At 30.8% G+C, this 19,776-nt stretch overlaps 1 protein-coding gene across 6 annotated transcripts; it reads left to right on the forward strand.

Annotated features, from left to right (window-relative positions):
- The first annotated feature begins 11,782 nt into the window (after positions 1-11,782).
- Positions 11,783-15,785, forward strand: LOC106778450 (histidine protein methyltransferase 1 homolog). 6 transcript variants are annotated; one of them, XM_014666411.2, is made up of 9 exons: positions 11,783-11,948; positions 12,160-12,289; positions 12,465-12,624; positions 12,719-12,784; positions 13,261-13,327; positions 13,712-13,812; positions 14,108-14,152; positions 14,572-15,042; positions 15,383-15,785. In XM_014666411.2, exons 3-9 carry the CDS (start codon positions 12,490-12,492, stop codon positions 15,554-15,556), a joined length of 1,059 nt encoding a protein of 352 aa, XP_014521897.1. In that variant the 5' UTR covers positions 11,783-11,948; positions 12,160-12,289; positions 12,465-12,489; the 3' UTR covers positions 15,557-15,785. The 6 variants fall into 6 exon arrangements, with proteins under 6 accessions (XP_014521897.1, XP_022631923.1, XP_014521898.1 ...); XM_022776202.1 differs by having other exon boundaries at positions 12,182-12,289; XM_014666410.2 differs by having other exon boundaries at positions 11,784-11,948; positions 12,224-12,289.
- Positions 15,786-19,776: the final 3,991 nt, after the last annotated feature.

Raw genomic sequence — 19,776 nt, forward strand, 5'->3', positions numbered from 1 at the left:
GGTCAGGTAATTAATTTTGATTAATCATCTTTATTACAAATTATTACACAAAATTATTGACTTAGTGTTTCATAGGTACTTATCATATGACTTTGACAATAAGGAGAGAGAGTGAATAACGTAATGGAGGATCATCAAGATGCTCATCCGGTCTTCAAGACAGCTTGAAGTGCTTTGAGTAAGGGGATCTCAACCTATACTTGAAACAATGATTGTTGTCGTCAATAAATATGTGCAGATCACCAGTGCAAAGAGCTTGATTCAAGCATATCTATGAATCATATGTTAGATGTTTGTTTTTAAGATCATTGAGAATAAAAGATAAGTTAAAGCTTTGTTGTGAATCTCTTTATATGAGACTTTTGGTGAAGGGAAGACATGTTTTTGAAGTGAGCATTTACTAAAGTCCCACATAAGTTATAAAACTATTTTAAAATAAATAGTTGCTTTGAGAGTCATCACCACAACTCAACAAGTCTTTTGAGTGTATAGAGACTTGAAAAAGTCAACCGTTGTGAATCTTATCGAAGGATATGAAGAGTAACAATTTAACATATTTAAACAACCAATCAACACTAAAATAATAAAGTCAAACAAAATATCAAAATATTAATAAAAGAACCACACTTGAATAATAATTACTCGCTTAATCAATATTTTTCTCAAGAATAATAAAACACTTAAAAGTTAGATTATCACTAAAATATAAATATATCATTACATCACTTAACTTAATGTTTACTTAACAACTCATTCTCAATAATTACTGATTTTATCTTACCATATCACTTTAATAATTTAGATATTGTTTTGTCAAAAATAATATAATACTCACCACCCATTCAGACTATTTTAATACATTAATTACTTTTTGAAAAACCATTTACAAAAAGGTTAAACTATGTTATTAACCACTAAAAAATATTGTTGAAGTAAGGAATAACATTCTTCGATAAAAAAAATATTACATTGTTCTTCCAAAAAAATTTTAAGGAAATTTTTAACACATAGTTAATTATTTGCTAGTTTCATGTACCTTCCTAAACAAAATAAATAGGTGTAAAAAAAATAAAAAACAAACTTAATTTAAATTAAAACTCAACAAATTCAAAATACGCCCTTTTTCATTTCTTATCCAAACCAAATCACTTTTTAATCCAAAATGACTTTTCATTTTCATAATAATCGTTAAACATGCAAATCACATTGTAAACCAATTTTTATATTTCCAAAACAAATATCAATAACAATCATGTTTTCCAAATTTCAGCACATATAAAAATATAACTACATCTCTATCAATTTCACATCTTTCAAATGATCAAATCTTAAAATTTTAAACTTTAATTATACAATTAAGCTTAACTTTCAACAATTTCAGAAAAAGAAAAACAATATTCAACTTCAAAATCAGTAATTTCTTAAAAGCTCGTGTTATTACCAAACATAATGATTTTCTAGATTTGTTTCCTTAATTATGAGAGAATAACTTGATTATTCAAATAGTTTATTCCTTAAGAATTACAGATAACTACCAAGAAGTCAAACTTAAAACAACATACCACTATTTTTTTTAATTTAACAAATAAATACTATATTATCAATATTAATATAAACATTTACTAAAATTAATAAAAGCACTGTATTTAATCATATTATTGGTATAACTGTATCTTGAATTAAAAAAATTCCAATGATGTTTAGAGGACTAATAATACAATCAAAATACAATAATAACATATCAAGAAAATATATATTTTTTATATATTTGTCTGAAAAGTTATACACGTAATAAATACTCTATTATATTTGATTAAAACTTAATAAATAAGTTATATTAAATTACAATTAAATATAGCTATATATATTAAATTTAATATATACACTCATTGATAATATTATAAAAAAAATTCATTGTATTCTTTTGAAAAGTCAAACATTTAATAATATTATGAAAATTAATTATATGATACATTTATTAATTCAATATATAATAGTACAAGATAAGGATAAAATTTATTAATTTATATATTCATAAAAATACAATAAAGAACATTATCAAATACATTTTTTCATAGATAAGAATAATCATAAATCTTGATAATTTTGATTTTTATGAATCACCAAATTATATTTAGTTAATAAAAAATATTACTAAAAATATTTATATAAATCTTCTGAAATTAAATATTGTGCTATTTTTACGAAAATATTTAATTAATTATCATATTAAATTATTTCATAAGAATAATATAATATGTTTTTCAGTACACTTTTTTCTTTCACTCTAGGAAAGTTACAATAAAATATCCCATTAAGATATTTTCTATTGTATCATTACCAAAAAAACAATATTTTCTAAAAACGTTATATTTAGGAAGTAAACTATATGATTTTTTTCTTCATTTTAAATTCCAATAAAGCTCTAAATTTTCTTTCTACCAAAAACCTCCTCAAAGAAAGTCTAGTACAATTTTTTCTTCCAGGAATTTGGAATCAGAAAACTTTTTCTCTATTTAATTTATTAAAAAAAAGTATGTTTATTTCATAATTTATATCATAGTAAACTATTATATATATATATATATATATATATGTTATAATCAGTTCTTCACATATGACAAAAATATGTTAAATATATTCTGCTACTTATCTACTGCCTTACACTTAATATGCATGAAACATAATTAGTATAAGAATTTGTCATACTTTACGCCATCTTACTTTTATCTAATTTTTATATCAATTTTATACTAAAAACACAAAATAAAACAAAAACGAAGACCATATCAGTGAAGTTTAATTCTTTGGACTTATTTATTTTGTTTTGCGATTGAGAAACAAAGAATCAAACGTAATGAATATGATTCTATCGCGGTATAATAAGAATTTAGAACTGATATATTTATTGGAAATAATTAGTCTAGGAAATTGTTTAAAATAAACTAATAATGCACAAGTTTTAATTATACTATTAAAACTTCTAACCTCTAATATATTTCTTAAATCCATTCCAAGGAATTTATACATGTTTTTAATTTAAAACTAAGTAAAATTAATTTTAAGTAAATTAACTTATAATTATTTAGATATAATAATTTCACATTATTCAAGGCTCAATATATAAAAAATTTTAAATACATTAACAATACCACCACAAAATTATAAATTTCAAAACAAACAATACTTTAATATAATAAATAACTTTAATAATATCATTTTAATATACTCAAGGTCGAAAAAATAATATTTAACTATAATAAATATTTTTTTTCGTTTTTAATGAAATAATAATTTCTTTTATAACTTCAAAATGTTGGTAGTAAAGTTTAACATTGGTTACAAATATTTCAATATATGGCGGGAAAGCTTGAGGCCATGAAGCTACCTTGTATGGCATTAGGTTTACTTTTCATTTTTATCAATTGAATTTATATTAAAATTTAATTAATAATAATAATATTATAATAATAATAAATAATTATTATTATTGCTTATGTATCTCTTATATGCCCTAGTTTATGCTTTTATTTTCTTCTCTCTAATCCTTTTTCTCTGCCTCTCTCTAATTAAATCTCTTGGTCAACACAACTTCACTTACATCTCAAAACAACACATCAAGGTAACCATTCTCGACTTTCATTTCTTCATCTTCTTTATTAATGGTGTGAACATTTTTTTTTCATGGTGAATTCAAATATTAATTCTTCTCTTAAAAAAATTAAAGAATATTTTTTTATATAATGATATGTTGCTTTTGCTTTTATCTTATTTCTTTTTGAACTGGGAATTATCATCTCTTGTGAGTTTATATGAATGAGTAGTTATATATTTTCATTGTAAGCTTGGATATTTGTTCTTCACTTAGATTGTTCTTTTATGCATACAAATTTACAAATTCAATCGAATCGATTGTTTTTTTATCTAACTTATTAGTCAAACTTACATTATAAATTTATTTTTTTTGCATGACTTGGTCCAATCTTTTGGCTTTCTCATTCAATTATAAAGTATGTGTTGAAAATGATCTTGAACAAACAAATATTTTGAAATAATGTGATTTATGTTATATTTTTATTCTAAAATAAAACTAATGGTGAAGAAATATAGTTATTCAATAATAATTTTATCATATATATATATATATATATATATATATATATATATATATATATATATATATATATATATATATATATATTTCATTGAATTTAATAAATATAGTATTTAATAATACTATCGATTTTAATTATATATAATATTTAAAGATAACATAATTAATATCCTGGTTAGAGTATATGAATATTCAAAGTATATTAATTATATTTTTTAACAATTTTAAATATATGATTAAAATATTAGAATGTATGCTGTAGTCAGAAAATATTAAAAATGATTTTAATTTATTTCAGAATATTTTAAATTAGTTTATTTATTTATTATATGTGTAATTATGGTGAATATATATTTTTTCATCGTCTTGTTTTGTATTCATTTATTATCACTAGTTGTATTATAGAGTTTGTAATTTTATGAATAGTAAATTACATATCCAAGCATTCCTTATATTTCAAAAATAATATGAAAGCAAATTCTTCAAATTAATAGTGAATTAGTATGAATAAAGCCTTATTATATTGATATCAACATTGAATTTATGTTCAAAGTCCTTTAGCAAATTGACATATTACGAATATGCTTGGTAATTTCAATACTTAATCATTGTTAAATCATGTGTGAATAATATATATGGATAAATATGTTTTTTTTCTAAATTATTATAAAAAATTATGTTTTATTTTTAAACTAAATTATAAATTTTATCTATATTTTATAGAAAAGGTTGTATAAAATTTTATTTTCAACAAATAACATATAAAGATTATATTAGAATCCTTATTTAAATTTCGTTTGTCATATACAAAACACTTTATTATTTTCATAAAATGCAGAAACTAAATAATTTGTAATTAATTAAAAAACAAAACACAATTTTTTATAATAATTTAAAGAAATAAAAATATATTTCACACCCATAACATATGTGTATCTTTTTAACAGTATATTATTTTAATTTCTCATCAATTTCTTATATATTATTTGTGTGCAGTAACCTCCCAAGAATACACAAATGATACTCCAAAGGTTTTCTCTTCCAATTTCGATTCTTTTGAAGCCTGGTGTGTTTACTCTTCATTTTTAACACTTTTCAAGCCTACTAAATGTCATACAAATAACAAATGAAAATTTGAAGATATATGGAAAAATATTATTATATTTATATATTAGTTTATATATTATTATATTTATAATAATTTCTCCTTTACAACAACTATACAAGGAAAATAATTTACTTATTTATATTTTTGTATATAAAATCCACCTTAATATATATATTTTTCTTTAATTACATCATGCTTTTCTAATTTTATAATCAATTTAAATGTATTTAATGAATATTAATTCAAGACAATGCATTTTTAATATATATAAAGTACAATTTGAAAGTATATCATAATAGTTTATTTTAAATAATAGTAAACCATAAAAATTAAGATATGAGTATGCGGTTTTAGTAAAATGGTTTTATTCAACAGATATATATTTCTCGGGAATTAAACATTTATTCCATCGTATACTTTTATTCAATTCTTATAACCATTAAATAAATTTCTCTTTTTTAATAAACCATGAAATATATTCAGTATCCTTTTACTGAATATATCTTTGAGGGATGAAAAAAAGCTTCAGATCAAAAGATGAATGAACTATGGAAATAATTGATATGAAAATAAATAATACTTAATAATGTGGGTTTTTATGTTATCATCTAATTATAAATTGTTATACATGCAATCTAGCATTGTTTTTTATTGTTTATAATGAATTTATTTGATTAATGTAACAACTTTTATATTAATGACACAAATGTTGCACCCTTATTATGACTTTAATACTTTACCACATTAAATAAATATACGATTCTTTGAATTATCATTCTTATAAGATTATAAGAGAATTTATTTATAATTAATATAGCATTACTTTTTTTTTTCCTATACATGCTCTCAATTTAATAATTACAACACGGAAAAAAAAAGAGAGAAAATGCGTTGTCAACACGTTATGTTTTAAAACTTAACAAAATCATTTTTTATAAAATTAAGTAACTTCAGTTATATATATATATATATATATATATATATATATATATATATATATATCAATTAAAAAAAAACTCCACAAAATATAAAAATTGTAATGAGTTTGTGAAGCATTAAACTTTAAATAACAATATAAATTTAAAAATATAATAAATTGCACGATAATAGTGTCTTTCTGAAAACGCTATATTGATGTTTTTAATTATATTAGCTATTATGGGAATTGAAACGCGAAGCTACCATGTTTGTTTTGACATTGATTTTACTTAAGATTGAATTAATTGATATTAAACGACAATTATGACTTTTTAGTACACACATCACCACGTTAGTGGCGTTATTTGCTCTTCTTAACGTAATACATTATTCTAATTCCTTTTTCTCTTCTTTCTCAAAAAAAATCTCTTGGTTATGATCAGAACTGCGTTAAACTGCTTTCAAAATAATCGCAGGTAAACCCTTTTTCTTTTCAATTCTTCATCTTCTTCCTTGTGTATTATCTTTCTACGTTGTTTTCTCTTTCGTTTTCGATAATGCGTATTGGCGTTACCATACTCTCTTACGAATTATGAATGTGAGGTTACACCTTTCTGAAATGATCAATTTGCAGAAATTTACACGATTGGATCGATCTTTTAGATAAGTGATAGATGAACATTTATTATTGGTTATATAAAGATAAAAGTAATTGATGTTTAAGGTCTTTAAAAATACAGATATATTTGCCAAATATCATATACTTAACTTATTGCTGCTTGAGCTTTGTCCAATCTTCTTAGGTTTTAGTTCTTGATATGATGTGCTACTATTAGCATATTTGATATTTTCTTTTTGTTTGTTCCAAAATGTGTTTTGTAAATTTCTTTTTCTTCTTCAAGTTTTCCAATTTGATATATGCTTTTCATTGGGGTTGAAAATTTTATTTTTGAATTAAATTTACTTTATTTAAATTAATTAACTTTTTAATAGAGTGGTTTATTTATATGTTAATGCTAAAATTTGGTATATAATGTGTTTAATCGACACAACAAAACCCATCTAAACTTGTTTTAATTAAATTAAAGATTTTTATCAAGTTTTTGTGTGAAACTAAATAACATAGTTGGTATTTTAATGATGTGAATTTGGATGATGAAATGTGAATTCTAACAAGCATTCATTGTAACGAAGCTCTATTTAGTGACCTGTTTTTACAGTGACTTTCTTTTTTCTTCTTGTCCATTCTCTTCCTTTATATCCTGCAAACTGTCAAATATATTTAACACAAGTTTTCTTGCTAAACCAATGTAACAGTGTGCCATTGATTCCTGATGAGGATAGAAACTGGAATGAGTTTGACTGCAAATGGGACTGATTTCTCCATGGCACCTGTACATAAAATGACAGATCATTTTTGTAATCTTAGAAACCTGCGTGTATCATCAGACAACAGATTTTATTCTGCTGATTCAGTTTTTCTTTTTACCAATGTGTTAACTTTTTGGTTGTTCTTGGTGACAAGCTCTTATTTTCTCTCGCACAAAAGTGTCAATACTGTTGGCAGTTGTAGAGAAAGACATGCAGAGAAAGTTTCTTCATCTGACAGTACTGTCTCAAATGCAAGCATAAAGAATGATGCAACCGCTGCAAGTGATACGCCTAGTAGTTCAGGGTGTTCTCTTAAAATTTCTCACAGTAACTGCTATACTGAGCTATGCATTGATGCTTACTACGAGCTTTCAGTTTTGGACAAAGCATGTTTCATGAATTCTTTACTCAGCCTTGAAGATGATGAATTTGAGTGGCTCTCTGATTTAATGCCTTGTGGATGTTCATCTGGGGAGCCTTCAACTCCTCTTAGCTACAAGTGTGACGCTTACTATGAGATTTCGGACTTTGAGCAAGGAAGTTTCTTTCATTCTTTACTAAGTCTTGATGACGAAGATTCTGAGTGGCTCTCAGATTCGAAGTCTTTTGGACGTTCATCAAAGGAACCTTCAACGCCTCTTAGCTACAAGTTTGATGTTGCTTCTGAGATTTCAGACTTTGAGCAAGGAAGTTACTTTCGTTCTTTACTCAGTCTTGATGATGAAGATTCTGAATGGCTCTCAGATTCTAAGTCTTTTGGACGTTCATCAGATGAGCCTTCAACTCCTCTTGGCTACAACAGTGATTCGCTCTATTCGATTTCAGATTTTGACAAAGCAAGTTACTTGCATTCTTTACTTAGTCTTGAAGATGAAGACGCTGAGTGGCTCTCAGATTCCAAGTCTTTTGGATGTTTATCTGATTACCCTTCAACTCCTTTCAGCTACAAGTCTGATGTTCCTTCTGATGTTTCAGATTTGGACAAAGCTGTTTACATGCATTCTTTACTTAATCTAGTAAATGAAGACGCTGAATGTCTCTCAGATTCCAAGTCTTCTGAATGTTCATCCGAGAATCCTTCAACTCCTTTCAGCTGCAAGATTGATTTAGCTTCAGTGATTTCCGATTTGGACAAAGCAAGGTACTTGCCATCCGCACTCATTTTTGAACATGATGACTCTGAGTGGCTCTCAGAGTCAAAGCCGTATGCATATTCATCTGAGAACCTTTCAACTCCTCTCACCAACAAGAGTAATGCTTTCTCTGAGATTTCAGATTTGGACAGAGAAAGTTACATACATTCTTTACTCAATTCTGAAGATGAAGACTTCGAGTGGTTCTCCAATTCAAAGTCTTTTGAATATTCATCTGAGGACCCTTCAACTCCTCTTAGATACAAGAGTGAAATTTCACATTTGGACAAACCAGGTTACTTGCATTCCTTACTAAGTCTTCAAGATGACGACTCTGAGTGGCTCTCAGATTCAAAGCCTCATGCATGTTCATCTGAGAACCTTTCAACACCTCTTAGCTACAGGAGTGACGCTTTCTCTGAGATTTCAGATTTAGACAAAGCAAGTTACATGCATTCGCTACTCAATCTTGAAGGTGAAGAGTCCAAGTGGCTCTCAGATTCGATGTCTTTTGAATGCTCATCTGAGAACCCTTCAACTCCTCTTAGCTACGAGTTTGATGCTGTTTCTGATATATCAGATTCGGACAAAGAATGCCACTTGAATTCTTTACTCATTCTTGAAGATGAAAACTCCGACCGGCTCTTAGATTATAAATCATATTGCGGATGTTCATCTGAGAATTCAACTCCTCTTAGCTCCAAGTGCGATTCTTACTATGATGTTTCAGATTTGGACAAAGCAAGTTACTTGGATTCCTTACTCATTCTTGAAGATGAAGACTCTGAGTGGCTCTCAGATTCAACTAGTTGGGACGACATTACAGTTCCTTCTTCAGTCTCTACCGGTATTTTTTTCCCTGCAGTAAACTTTGGCAACTCAGAAGATAGCATTTCAGTGGAGAATCTACTAGAAACCGCAGGAGTGGATGCTGATGAACCACTTTTTTGGCCATTGGAAGGGAAACTCGCTTGGAATTCTGAGGAACCCTGGAGCTCATTTTGTACCTCCCCAAGGAGAAGGTTAGCATTGAACTCTACATCAAAGTGTAATAAACAAAAAGGCGATGAGGCTCCATGCAGAGTGAATTCTGAAACTTCAAGGTTAAGAAGCATTTGGCCTAAAAGTTCAACAAAGATAGTACCACTAGAGTGTGAGGAATTCGAATCAGCAAAGGACTTTCTTTTGGTGGGAAAGGAGTATTTTGCTTTGGGTGAAGAGCTACCCATTGAGACAATGGTGGGGCTCAAGGAATTTGATGGACATGAAGGGTTTGATTCTGAATTCAATGATGCTTTTATGCTAGGCGTGTAATGTCTCCAATAATTCCTAACCTTGTGAAGAACAACTGCAACTTACTACAGTAAATCCTCGTATCAGAATACTTACTTAGGCTGTTAACCCACTTACCTGTTTATATGATCTAATGTTTTTCTGTGTCTTAATCAAATATGTATTATCCTAATTGAACAGAACAGGTAATTAGGCACGGTTGTACAAATAGGTCACATGATGTTCCAGCAGAAATAGTTAGGTTACTGGCTAAACTTTTGACTATGCTGATGCTTATTTTCACAGTTTCTTCATTTTGTTTTTGTTTGGTATGTATCACATCATGAGACAGTGAGACATTTGTATCTGATACTGTCGTCACCATTTTTAATTTTATCTCCCAGGTTAATTTTGATCCATTGCTGCACCTTTCTAGAACTGTTCATGCTGAGAGGGAGAATGAGGTGGAAATGAACGTTCCTACGCCTCCCCCACGAGCTTCTTTTCTATATTAATGGTCAACTCACTGTCATGTGCCACAAAAATTAAAAAACCACCTTTAAATAATTCAATGGATTCGACAGGTAAATAAATGCAAACACAACAATAATAACACTCAACAACTCCTCCTTTTATTTTATCTTACCATTTCTTTCTCAAAAATAAAATATTCATTAACTTTTTTTTTTAAATCGACCCAATTTAATCTCACCTTAATCTTCATCTTTCTAAATCTTTCAAATTCTTTTTTTAACAACAAATTAAACCGATATTCATATGACACCTGTACAACTTCTTTATAAGAATACTACTTACAAATTATAAAATTATATATATATATATATATATATATATATATAGTTTTTTTTTAATTATTATTAGTAGTAATAACTAAAATCAAATTGTGTTACTCAATTGTGAGACATAAGTCCCTACTACTTATGCTAACTAATAATGATCGTTATATACAGTGATTAAAGATAAATAATTAAGTTTTTAATTTTTATTTTTTTGTAGATGGTTGTACAAACAAAAGTGAAGAAATACCAAACTATTTGAGGAACATGATATATGTTTCATCAATTAAACTCATTAAAACTAACAAACCTCTGTACGAATATCCAAAATGCTAGTCACAATATTTTTTGAGTAGATAATATTTTAATCCTATTTCACATATAAATATAATATCAAAATGTTTGACAGTATATAATTTCTATGAAAATATACATGTTCGATGCATTAGTTTTTAAATAGTTATGGATTCGTCAAAGTCTCCAATTAATTGAATTCATCACAATGTGAACACTTAATTGAGCCCTTATTAGCCGTGCCCTATACCAAAACAATAGTTAACAAAGTTTATTTATTTATTTATTTTATATATGATTATCATGTGGTTAGTGCCCCAAAGATCCTTACACAGATCTTACCTAAATTTCAGAAGTAAAAAAAATGGATATTTTATTGAAAAATAAGATAATCAACGAATTCAGAAGCAACAACTTCAAAATAGCAATTTGTATTATTACGTTAAACAAGGATTAAAAATGAATTAGAGATTAAAAAATGATATCAATAACTTAATGGGAAATTACGAAAGAAATGGAAAGAGTCATTTGCCCACTTCCAATTTGTTTTCCAAAATAGTAGAAAAATTAAATATTTTTAATTTCATTTATATCTGACTTTTGTGGAAGGAAATGCGAAGGAACTATTGAGGTTAATATTAATTAATTACGAAAAAGAAGAAAAGTGAAAAAGGCGTAGTCTAGAGACAAGCGTGTGATATGATCTGGCCCCACTCCGTAATCGTCCAACCAAAACACACACATACATACATACATGGAAAGGGCATTTTGGGAAATTCGTGTTGTGCAGGCCTCTAACGTCGAACCTTCTCTGTTTCCTGTTTCTGCTCTTCTTTCTGCTTTAGAAATCACAGCTTTGAACTTTTGGCTCTTTTTCGTTTCTCACCAAATCCAACTCCGCTTTCGTCTTTCACACTGCCATTGACCTATTCTCTCTTCAGGTACTCTCCTCTCTCGCGCGATTCTCCTTCAATTCTCCTTTTTCCTCAATTCATTTTATTATTACTGTTAATCAGTAGTTTCTGTTGCTGATCGTCAATTATTCCGCCTTCTCTCCTGCGATTCCTCTTCCAGTTTCTGTTACTCACGCTTTGTTTAATTTCGCTATTTGAATTTTCATCGCTTGAATTCTTAAGTTTCTTTTCTTACTAGTCGTGGCACTTTCGATTTGAAGCTCCGTGCTGATTTGATAACTGCTACTGTCTTTTCCTTTTAGCCACCGGTGGATTTTCCCCTCCTTTTAGCTCGGAGACAGAAAAAGCTTTCGTTTCTCTCTATCCTTGTATGTAATTGACTGCCTCAAACTTTGTTTCTTGCTTCTTGCTTTATGATTGCACGATTCCGTCGCAGTAAAGTGCGCTGAGTGTTTGTGATTACTGGCTATTATTGTTTTTGTTTTTATGTATTATATTTAAATTTTGAATATGTTAGAATGGCTTACTTAACATTTATTGCAGGAGATTGCTTTTAGTATCAGCTGCAATGCGTGCACCGGCTTTACTTGCTCAGTGCTTACCTGGCCTTGTACCTCATGATCGTGGAAGTCTCAGCATATCTTCCGTTCCTGAGAAAGATATTCAGCTCCCGTCACCGGCCGTGGAGATTCTCCCTTCCAAGGTACAATTCCACGTTTCTACAATCAGCTGTATCCTATCACCACCACTGAACTCCCTGAAAAATGTTGTAGTTAAAAAGTGTGACGCTGTTTTAGATTTGTCGTGCTTTGCAGGCAGTTCACACTGACAAGGATAATGGGGAGAATATGGATCATTTTAAGGTACATCTTATTATGGTTCGTATTATAGTATTTGTTTTGTGAAGGATGGCTTGACTCCTTAATGCACAATTCTTTATGGCAGATTGGTGCTTCGAAAAAGGTTTTAGATTTTTTGTTGTCTTTTCTGTGTTAAATATCAAGACATTGATGCAAGTTTTATGTCTTGACATTGACATATGAGAGGCATTGGTTTCATAAAGGTTATGCTTCGCTGACTAAATTTGTCTGCTAAGTCATTGAAATAAGATCATTTGGTTATATTTCCATGGTTTATTGTGTGCTTTTCAAGTGTTTTACACGATGGGTTTTCAATATTTTTTAATAGCACCTAATATTTTTCTTTTTTCTCGAAAAATGTCCATTTATTCTTTCTGAAATTTCCTTGTATGACTATTCAGCAAGGTTAAGATAATGTTATTTTTTTGTATCAGTCAGTTTTATAGCTACGCACTGATGCTCTCTTAAACCTCTGACAGGGTTTAGTTAGTGTTGCTGATATTGTTGGGTTCAGTGGCTCGGAGGCAATCTCCTTGAAACCTGACGGTATGCACTTGATGTTTCAGACTTGTATGCATTGGATACATGATTTTGATGTTTTCTTTCGAAGAAGCACTTTCTTCCAATTTCATAAGTCCATAAAAGTAAGATACTTGAGAATTAACACAGCATACATCATTATTATGTTATAATAATTCTTAAACCAAAATATTATTTGGCATGAAAGGAAGGTGACAAATCTTTAAGGTGAGCTTAGTATCATCCTAATAAATTTAACCTAGCCTCTATTAAATCAGAAAAAAAATAATGACAAGATTCGTGCTGAAAAAAATGTCTTTTCAGAGTTATGCCTTTGCTATATACATGTAATTTGTTGCCTCACGAATATGAAGGACTGATGTTATCAAATTTACTCATTTGACTTTGTAGGTTATCTGAAATCCTGGACTAGTTCCATTGATCTTGTTAGTGTTCTTAAGCATGAGATTCGTGACGGGCAACTGACTTTCAGAGGAAAAAGAGTACTTGAGGTATCTTGTTAATGAACATTCTATTGCATACTACTTTGAACTTTATCTTATTCAGTTCTTGCACTTCATTGGTCCTTTCCTCACTTTTCAAATGCTCAAAATGCTATGAAATTCCATTTTTTTCTTCTTCCTTGATCCCTATTTTTTCTAATATGTTTGTTCTCTTCCCCTTGGTCCTTGGTATAAAAAAAGTCATTGTGTTAAAAGCACTGTCATTTATTTCTTATATAAAGGACTGAAGGTATTATTGATTATTCATAATTTACAAATCTCTTTGCTTTCATGTATTTTGCAGCTCAGTTGCAACTATGGACTGCCTGGAATTTTCGCTTGCTTGAAGGTATGCAGTCTACAATTGGGTATCACTTAATCGTTTTTGCTGGTTCATTTGTCACTTGTCTATTATGTATAAGCTGGAAAGAATACATTAGGTAGATTTTTCCCTAAAGCAAAGTCTGTTTGGCAAGCTGTTTATACAATTGATAGACATGGATTGAAATCTAAATTGTGTAGGCAGTGGTTCTTTGTCATTTGATTGCTCGAAATACACCGTCTTCTTGGCGTGATTGCCAAAAGTTTCATTTTTTTTAGGGTAATATTAGTGACAGACAATCAGGTAAATAGCAATACGAGAAATTTGTAGTGCTTTTGGGGAGAATAAATAGCATCGAGTTAACTTTTTACCAGCATATTTAAAGAAATACACTCACGCTTTGCAAATAACACGGTTTGTCCTCCATTTGATTCTTTGTTTAACAGGGAGCTTCTGTGGTGCATTTTCAAGATCAGAGTGCAGAAACTGTAAGATGCACAACCATACCAAATGTCCTTGCTAATCTCAAGCAAGCCCGTGATAGGCAGAGTCGACAGCCTGAATCTCCTCTTACCCCTTCAAGACAGACTCTGGCACCATCGGTTAACTTTTATGCTGGGGACTGGGAAGAATTACCAACCGTGCTGTCTATTGTGAAAAGTGATGGATATGAAGTTATGCCTGGAATGAGTTTGAGTTTTTCTGAAGAAGATTTTATGGAAGGATGTAGCAGCCAAGATGGTAGCATCATTGGTCATGAATCTTACTCAAGACGGTCTAGGAAGCTCTCAGGAAGTCGAGCATGGGAAAGAGGCAGTGAGACGGATCAAGGAGAGGGTGGCTATGATGTTATCTTAATGACAGAGATTCCATACTCCGTTAACTCTCTGAAGAAGCTGTATGCACTTATTAAGAAGGTTTGTTTTCCTATGCTTGGTTGTCTATACTTACTGAAAATCTTGTAAGTGCTTTACTTATTCTGTTGTTCTGGTAAACATCACACATGTGGCATATGTTTATTACACAATTGGCTGATCATCATGTGATTGGATTTGGGTTGTGTCTTCCACCCTCAATTGTTGATTTATTTTTAGCCTCGGGCAGTAGCATATCTATTATGCAGTTGTAACTGTGTCTCTGTCCAGATTTTCGAAGTTTCTCCTTTTCTATTTTTACTGAATTAGAAATATTTAATCGAGTTCCAAATTGTAACCGCGTAACTTTAATTCATCTTTTGTATTTTCCTTTTGATATCAGTGCTTGAGGCCGCCATATGGTGTGGTATATATAGCTCCAACCAAGAGGCACTATGTTGGATTCAGTAATGGAGTGCGGCAACTAAGGAGTCTCGTAGACGAGGAGGGCGTTTTTGGAGCACATTTAGTCAAGGATTTGGCTGATAGGGATATCTGGAAGTTCTTTCACAAGTAAACGAGAATTTGAAAATCAGATACTACGTTGGCAGACATACGATAAAAAATTCCAATGACACCATGCATTTTTATAATATGAATCACAGGCATTCTTTTGTTTTTTAAATCTATAATTTCTCCATTTTTCTTATAGCTTAGTAATAATGGAGGTCTGAATTTGAATTATTAGTTTATGTTTACCGTGATACTGTTTTATTTAATTGAGTAAATCGCACATTAATCCTCGAGATTGCTTGGGTTGAACATTTCAGTCCTTGGTATTTAACAGCTGTAGGTCTTTGATTTTACAAGGTGACATTCATTAGTCTTTTTAAGTGCAAAATGATGGCAGAAAATAAAGTAAAAAAGAAATCTGCTAAGTGATTTGCAATTTTAGAGATTAATATATGATTCTACAATCTCGAGAATTAATGTGGAGATTTACTCCGAATTATTTTGCACACTTATCTCGATGGAAAAGAAATTAAGATAATGGAATTGTAAATCAAACAAACGTTAGTGTATTGAAAAAGTAGTAGTACTGTATGGCATAGCTGGATTTGAGTGAAAAAGTGCGAATTTTACAGAGATAGCACACTGTTACACTCTTTTCTGAATTAGCACAGTAAAAATGTGTTATTTGAATAAATAAAAGTTACGGTGTCCTGAATGAATCAGTAAAAAGAAATTGACACTGTTATTTGTGTGAAAAATTCAAGAAGTGCTTTGTAAATTTAAAGCAAAAGTCAACTGCAAAACGAATACATTAATTCTAAAGATGTTCATTACTAGAGTCCTAAGAAAAAAAGGTAAATTATAAAAACTGTGATATAGGCGTTACTATTATTTTTGTAAGATTTGTCACTTTTGAAAAATTAGTTTATAGATAATTTTATTTGATGAATAAATTATTGACCTTTTACATACTTTTACTGTTAAATTTTTTATATGTATAAAACCTCTTATAATATTGTCGTGTTGGAAAGAAAGTATGTTTTGAAACAAGTGTTATTTCAACTTTAAATAGTAGTTACTTTTCCCCGTTTATATCCCTAATACTCTGTTTTGTATAAAAACAATATTATTTTTATCCTTTTTTTCATAAAACAAATTATGTTTAAGAAAAAATAATTTATTTTAGAATAATTATTTTCTTATATATTTACGAGAGAGTGAAAATATACAGAGCATACCAGAGTTTGCTACACCGTTTTAAATTAAACAAATGTTTATTAATCCATATATGATAAATAATCCTAAACATGAAAAAGAAGAAGTAACAATTTAAAAAGTATTAAAAGGTGTCCTAAAAGTACAGGTTAAAGAATTAAAAGTAGGTTTAATACCTATTTTGGTCCCTCCTTTAGGGGGATTTGTTCAAATTGGTCCCTCTATTTTTCAAAAGTTCACTTAAGTCCTTAATTTCGCAAAAAGTGTTCAATTTGGTCCTTTTGGGTGACGCCGTTAAGTTTCTTAACGGCACAGATGCCAGGTGGACAGTTTGTGAGTACGTGTAATGTTATGCTTTGCTACATGTTTAAAAAATAAAATAAATTATGACGTGGAATATTGAAAATAGGTTTAAATTAGAAATTAAAATAAGGGTTAAATTAGAAATTGGAATTAGGGGTAAAAATTCGAATTAGGGTTAAATTAGTTTGGGGTAAAAATCTTGATTGTGATTGGGAAAAAGAGAAATTGAGAAATTGGCACCACCAAGGTTTCGTCGTCGTCCATGGTCTTCATCGTCGTCGTCCATCGTCTTCATCAGCGGTGTAGGAGTTGATTTCGTCGTCGTCCATCGTCTTCGCAAGGTTCGCAAGTTTCGTGGTGTGGTTCACAAGGTTCGCAAGGTTCGCAAGGTTCGTGGTTTTGTTACTTACTCATTTGAATATTAAATGTTTGTGGTGTGGATGATTAAAATATGATTATGTTTGTGTTATTGATGCTTAAGATATGATTGTGTTTGTCCTGTTCATGGTTAAAATAGCATTTCATTTTTGTCGTTTTCGTTGTTCAATGGGTCCCCTGTTGGGTGTTGAAATTGGTCCCCTGTTGTGTGTTGAAAGTGGTCCCTGTTTGTTGTTAATTTGGTCCCATGGGTCTTAATTTATGAAAGTGGTCCCCCTTTTCATTTGCAGGATAGGGTTTGGGATGGGTGAAGAGAGGTTTAAGGTCGTGGTCCACCACGGTGGGACCTTAGTAAAGGACGTGTGTCCCTTTCAGTATATAGGTGGGCATATATCATGTTGGGACATTGACCCCGACACATGGAGTTATTTTGGAGTTGTTGCTTCAATGAAAGAAATGGGTTACATGGAAGTAGAGGAGTTAGTTTACAGCATTGATAATATTTTGCATGGCCTGTGTGACGACAGTGGAGCTATGAATATGATGCAAGTAGCTAGATGTTTGGGGGAAGTGCACTTATTTGTCGTGCATAAAGTTAGTGAACCAGAGGTTGTCGAAATTGAGAAGGAGAAAGAGAATGACATCCTTTACCTTTGCCAAGGGCCTGCAGAGAGTGGTGGGGGTAATGGGTCTGACGCAGTTGAGGTGGACAAAGTTGGTCCAGTTGATGTTGATGAAGTTGGTTCAGTTGAGGTCCATGAAGTGGGTGCAGTTGAGGTTGATGAAGTGGAGGTGGAGGTGGAGGCAGTGGAGGAAGTGGAGGAAGTGGAGGTGGAAGGGGAGGCAGCGAAGGCAGTTGAGGTGGAGGTGGAGGCAGTGGAGGAAGTTGAGGTGGAGGTGGAGGCAGTGGGTGCAGTGGAGGCTGAGGAAATGGGTGCAGTGGACGTTGAGGAGGAAGTAGAAAACAGTTGTGAGGAGGAAGTTGAAGTGGATTCTTGGGTAGAAAACACTAGTGAGGTTAGTGGTGAAGATGACATGGTGGAAGATATTGGAAGGGGGTTGTCCGATGATGATTGGGAGTCAGAACAGTTGTTAACTCCAGAAGGTAGTGAAGGTAGTGGTAGTGAGGAGGATGACAATGCTACCAAACCAAGTGCATGTCCGTTTCCTAAATTTGGAAAGCAAAAGTCAATGGTAGACTACAAATGGGAAGTTGGGACAATTTTTAATGATAAAGAGGATTTTAAGGAAGCAATTAGAAACTATGCTGTTCATACTGGGAGGGATCTTAAGTTCGTAAAGAATGATAAGCGTAGGGTTCGGGTGAGATGCATGGGGGCTCAAANAAAGTGTCCATGGGTAGCTTACTTAGGATATTTGGCATCAAGAAAGATTTGGCAATTAAGGAAGGTTGTTGATACCCATGCTTGCAGCAGACAACTAAACATAAAAATGATGAATAGTAAATGGTTGAGTCATGAAGTAGATAAGGTGTTGCATGAAAATCCAACTATAAAGGTACAAGATATACGTAACAAAGCACTTAGGAAATGGAACACCAAGGTCTCAATTTCCAAAGCAAGAAGGGCCAAGTTAATGGCAACAAATGAACGTGAGGGAGACTTTAAAGAGCAATTTCGAAGGATTCATGACTATGGACATGAGGTCTTGAGAAGTAACCCAGGTTCAACTGTCCAGATTAAAGTGAACAGTGATAATGGTGAGGCCATTTTCGAAAGAATTTATGTATGTTTAGATGGTTGTTTTTTGAAAGGCATATATAAGGGAGAGTTGCTAACAGCAGTTGGTAGGGACCCAAATGACCAAATGCTTCCCATAGCATACGCAGTAGTTGAAGTTGAAAATAAAGATAGTTGGAGTTGGTTTTTGCAATTATTGATTGAAGACCTTGGTGGTAATGAAATATGTGGAGCATGCACGTGGATGTCTGACCAACAAAAGGTACATGCACTCCTTATAAATTTTCCTTTTTTTGCAGTTTATGGCTATTCATGTATGTATGTTTCATTATAATTGGTGTTGTTGTTAGGGGTTGGTTCATGCTGTTGAAGCACTTTTGCCTAAGGCACCACAAAGATTCTGTATAAGGCACATGTATGCTAACTTTAGGAAGCAATTCAGTGGTCAAGTATTGAAGAATTTGATGTGGAGTGCTGCAACAAGCACGTACCCCCAGGCTTNGGAGAGAGAGATGCTGAAGATGAGAGCAGTGAATGAGGAAGCGTATAAATACCTCATAGGTATTCCACCAAGGTACGTATGCTAATTACCTCATCCCTATGACATGCACATTGTAATACGTCATGTATGATGACCCACTTTCTTCCTTCTTCTGGTCTAGATATTGGTCAAGATCTAGATTCACAT

Source organism: Vigna radiata, unplaced genomic scaffold (assembly GCF_000741045.1).
Source record: "Vigna radiata var. radiata cultivar VC1973A unplaced genomic scaffold, Vradiata_ver6 scaffold_332, whole genome shotgun sequence".
Classification (NCBI taxonomy): Eukaryota; Viridiplantae; Streptophyta; class Magnoliopsida; order Fabales; family Fabaceae; genus Vigna; species Vigna radiata.

Coding starts and splice junctions, on each gene's coding strand:
- LOC106778450 (XM_014666411.2), top strand. CDS start 12,490: ATGCGTGCACCGGCTTTACTTGCTCAGTGCTTACCTGGCCTTGTACCT. Junction 12,625..12,718: donor TGGAGATTCTCCCTTCCAAG/GTACAATTCCAC, acceptor ACGCTGTTTTAG/ATTTGTCGTGCTTTGCAGGC. Junction 13,813..14,107: donor GAGGAAAAAGAGTACTTGAG/GTATCTTGTTAA, acceptor TGTATTTTGCAG/CTCAGTTGCAACTATGGACT.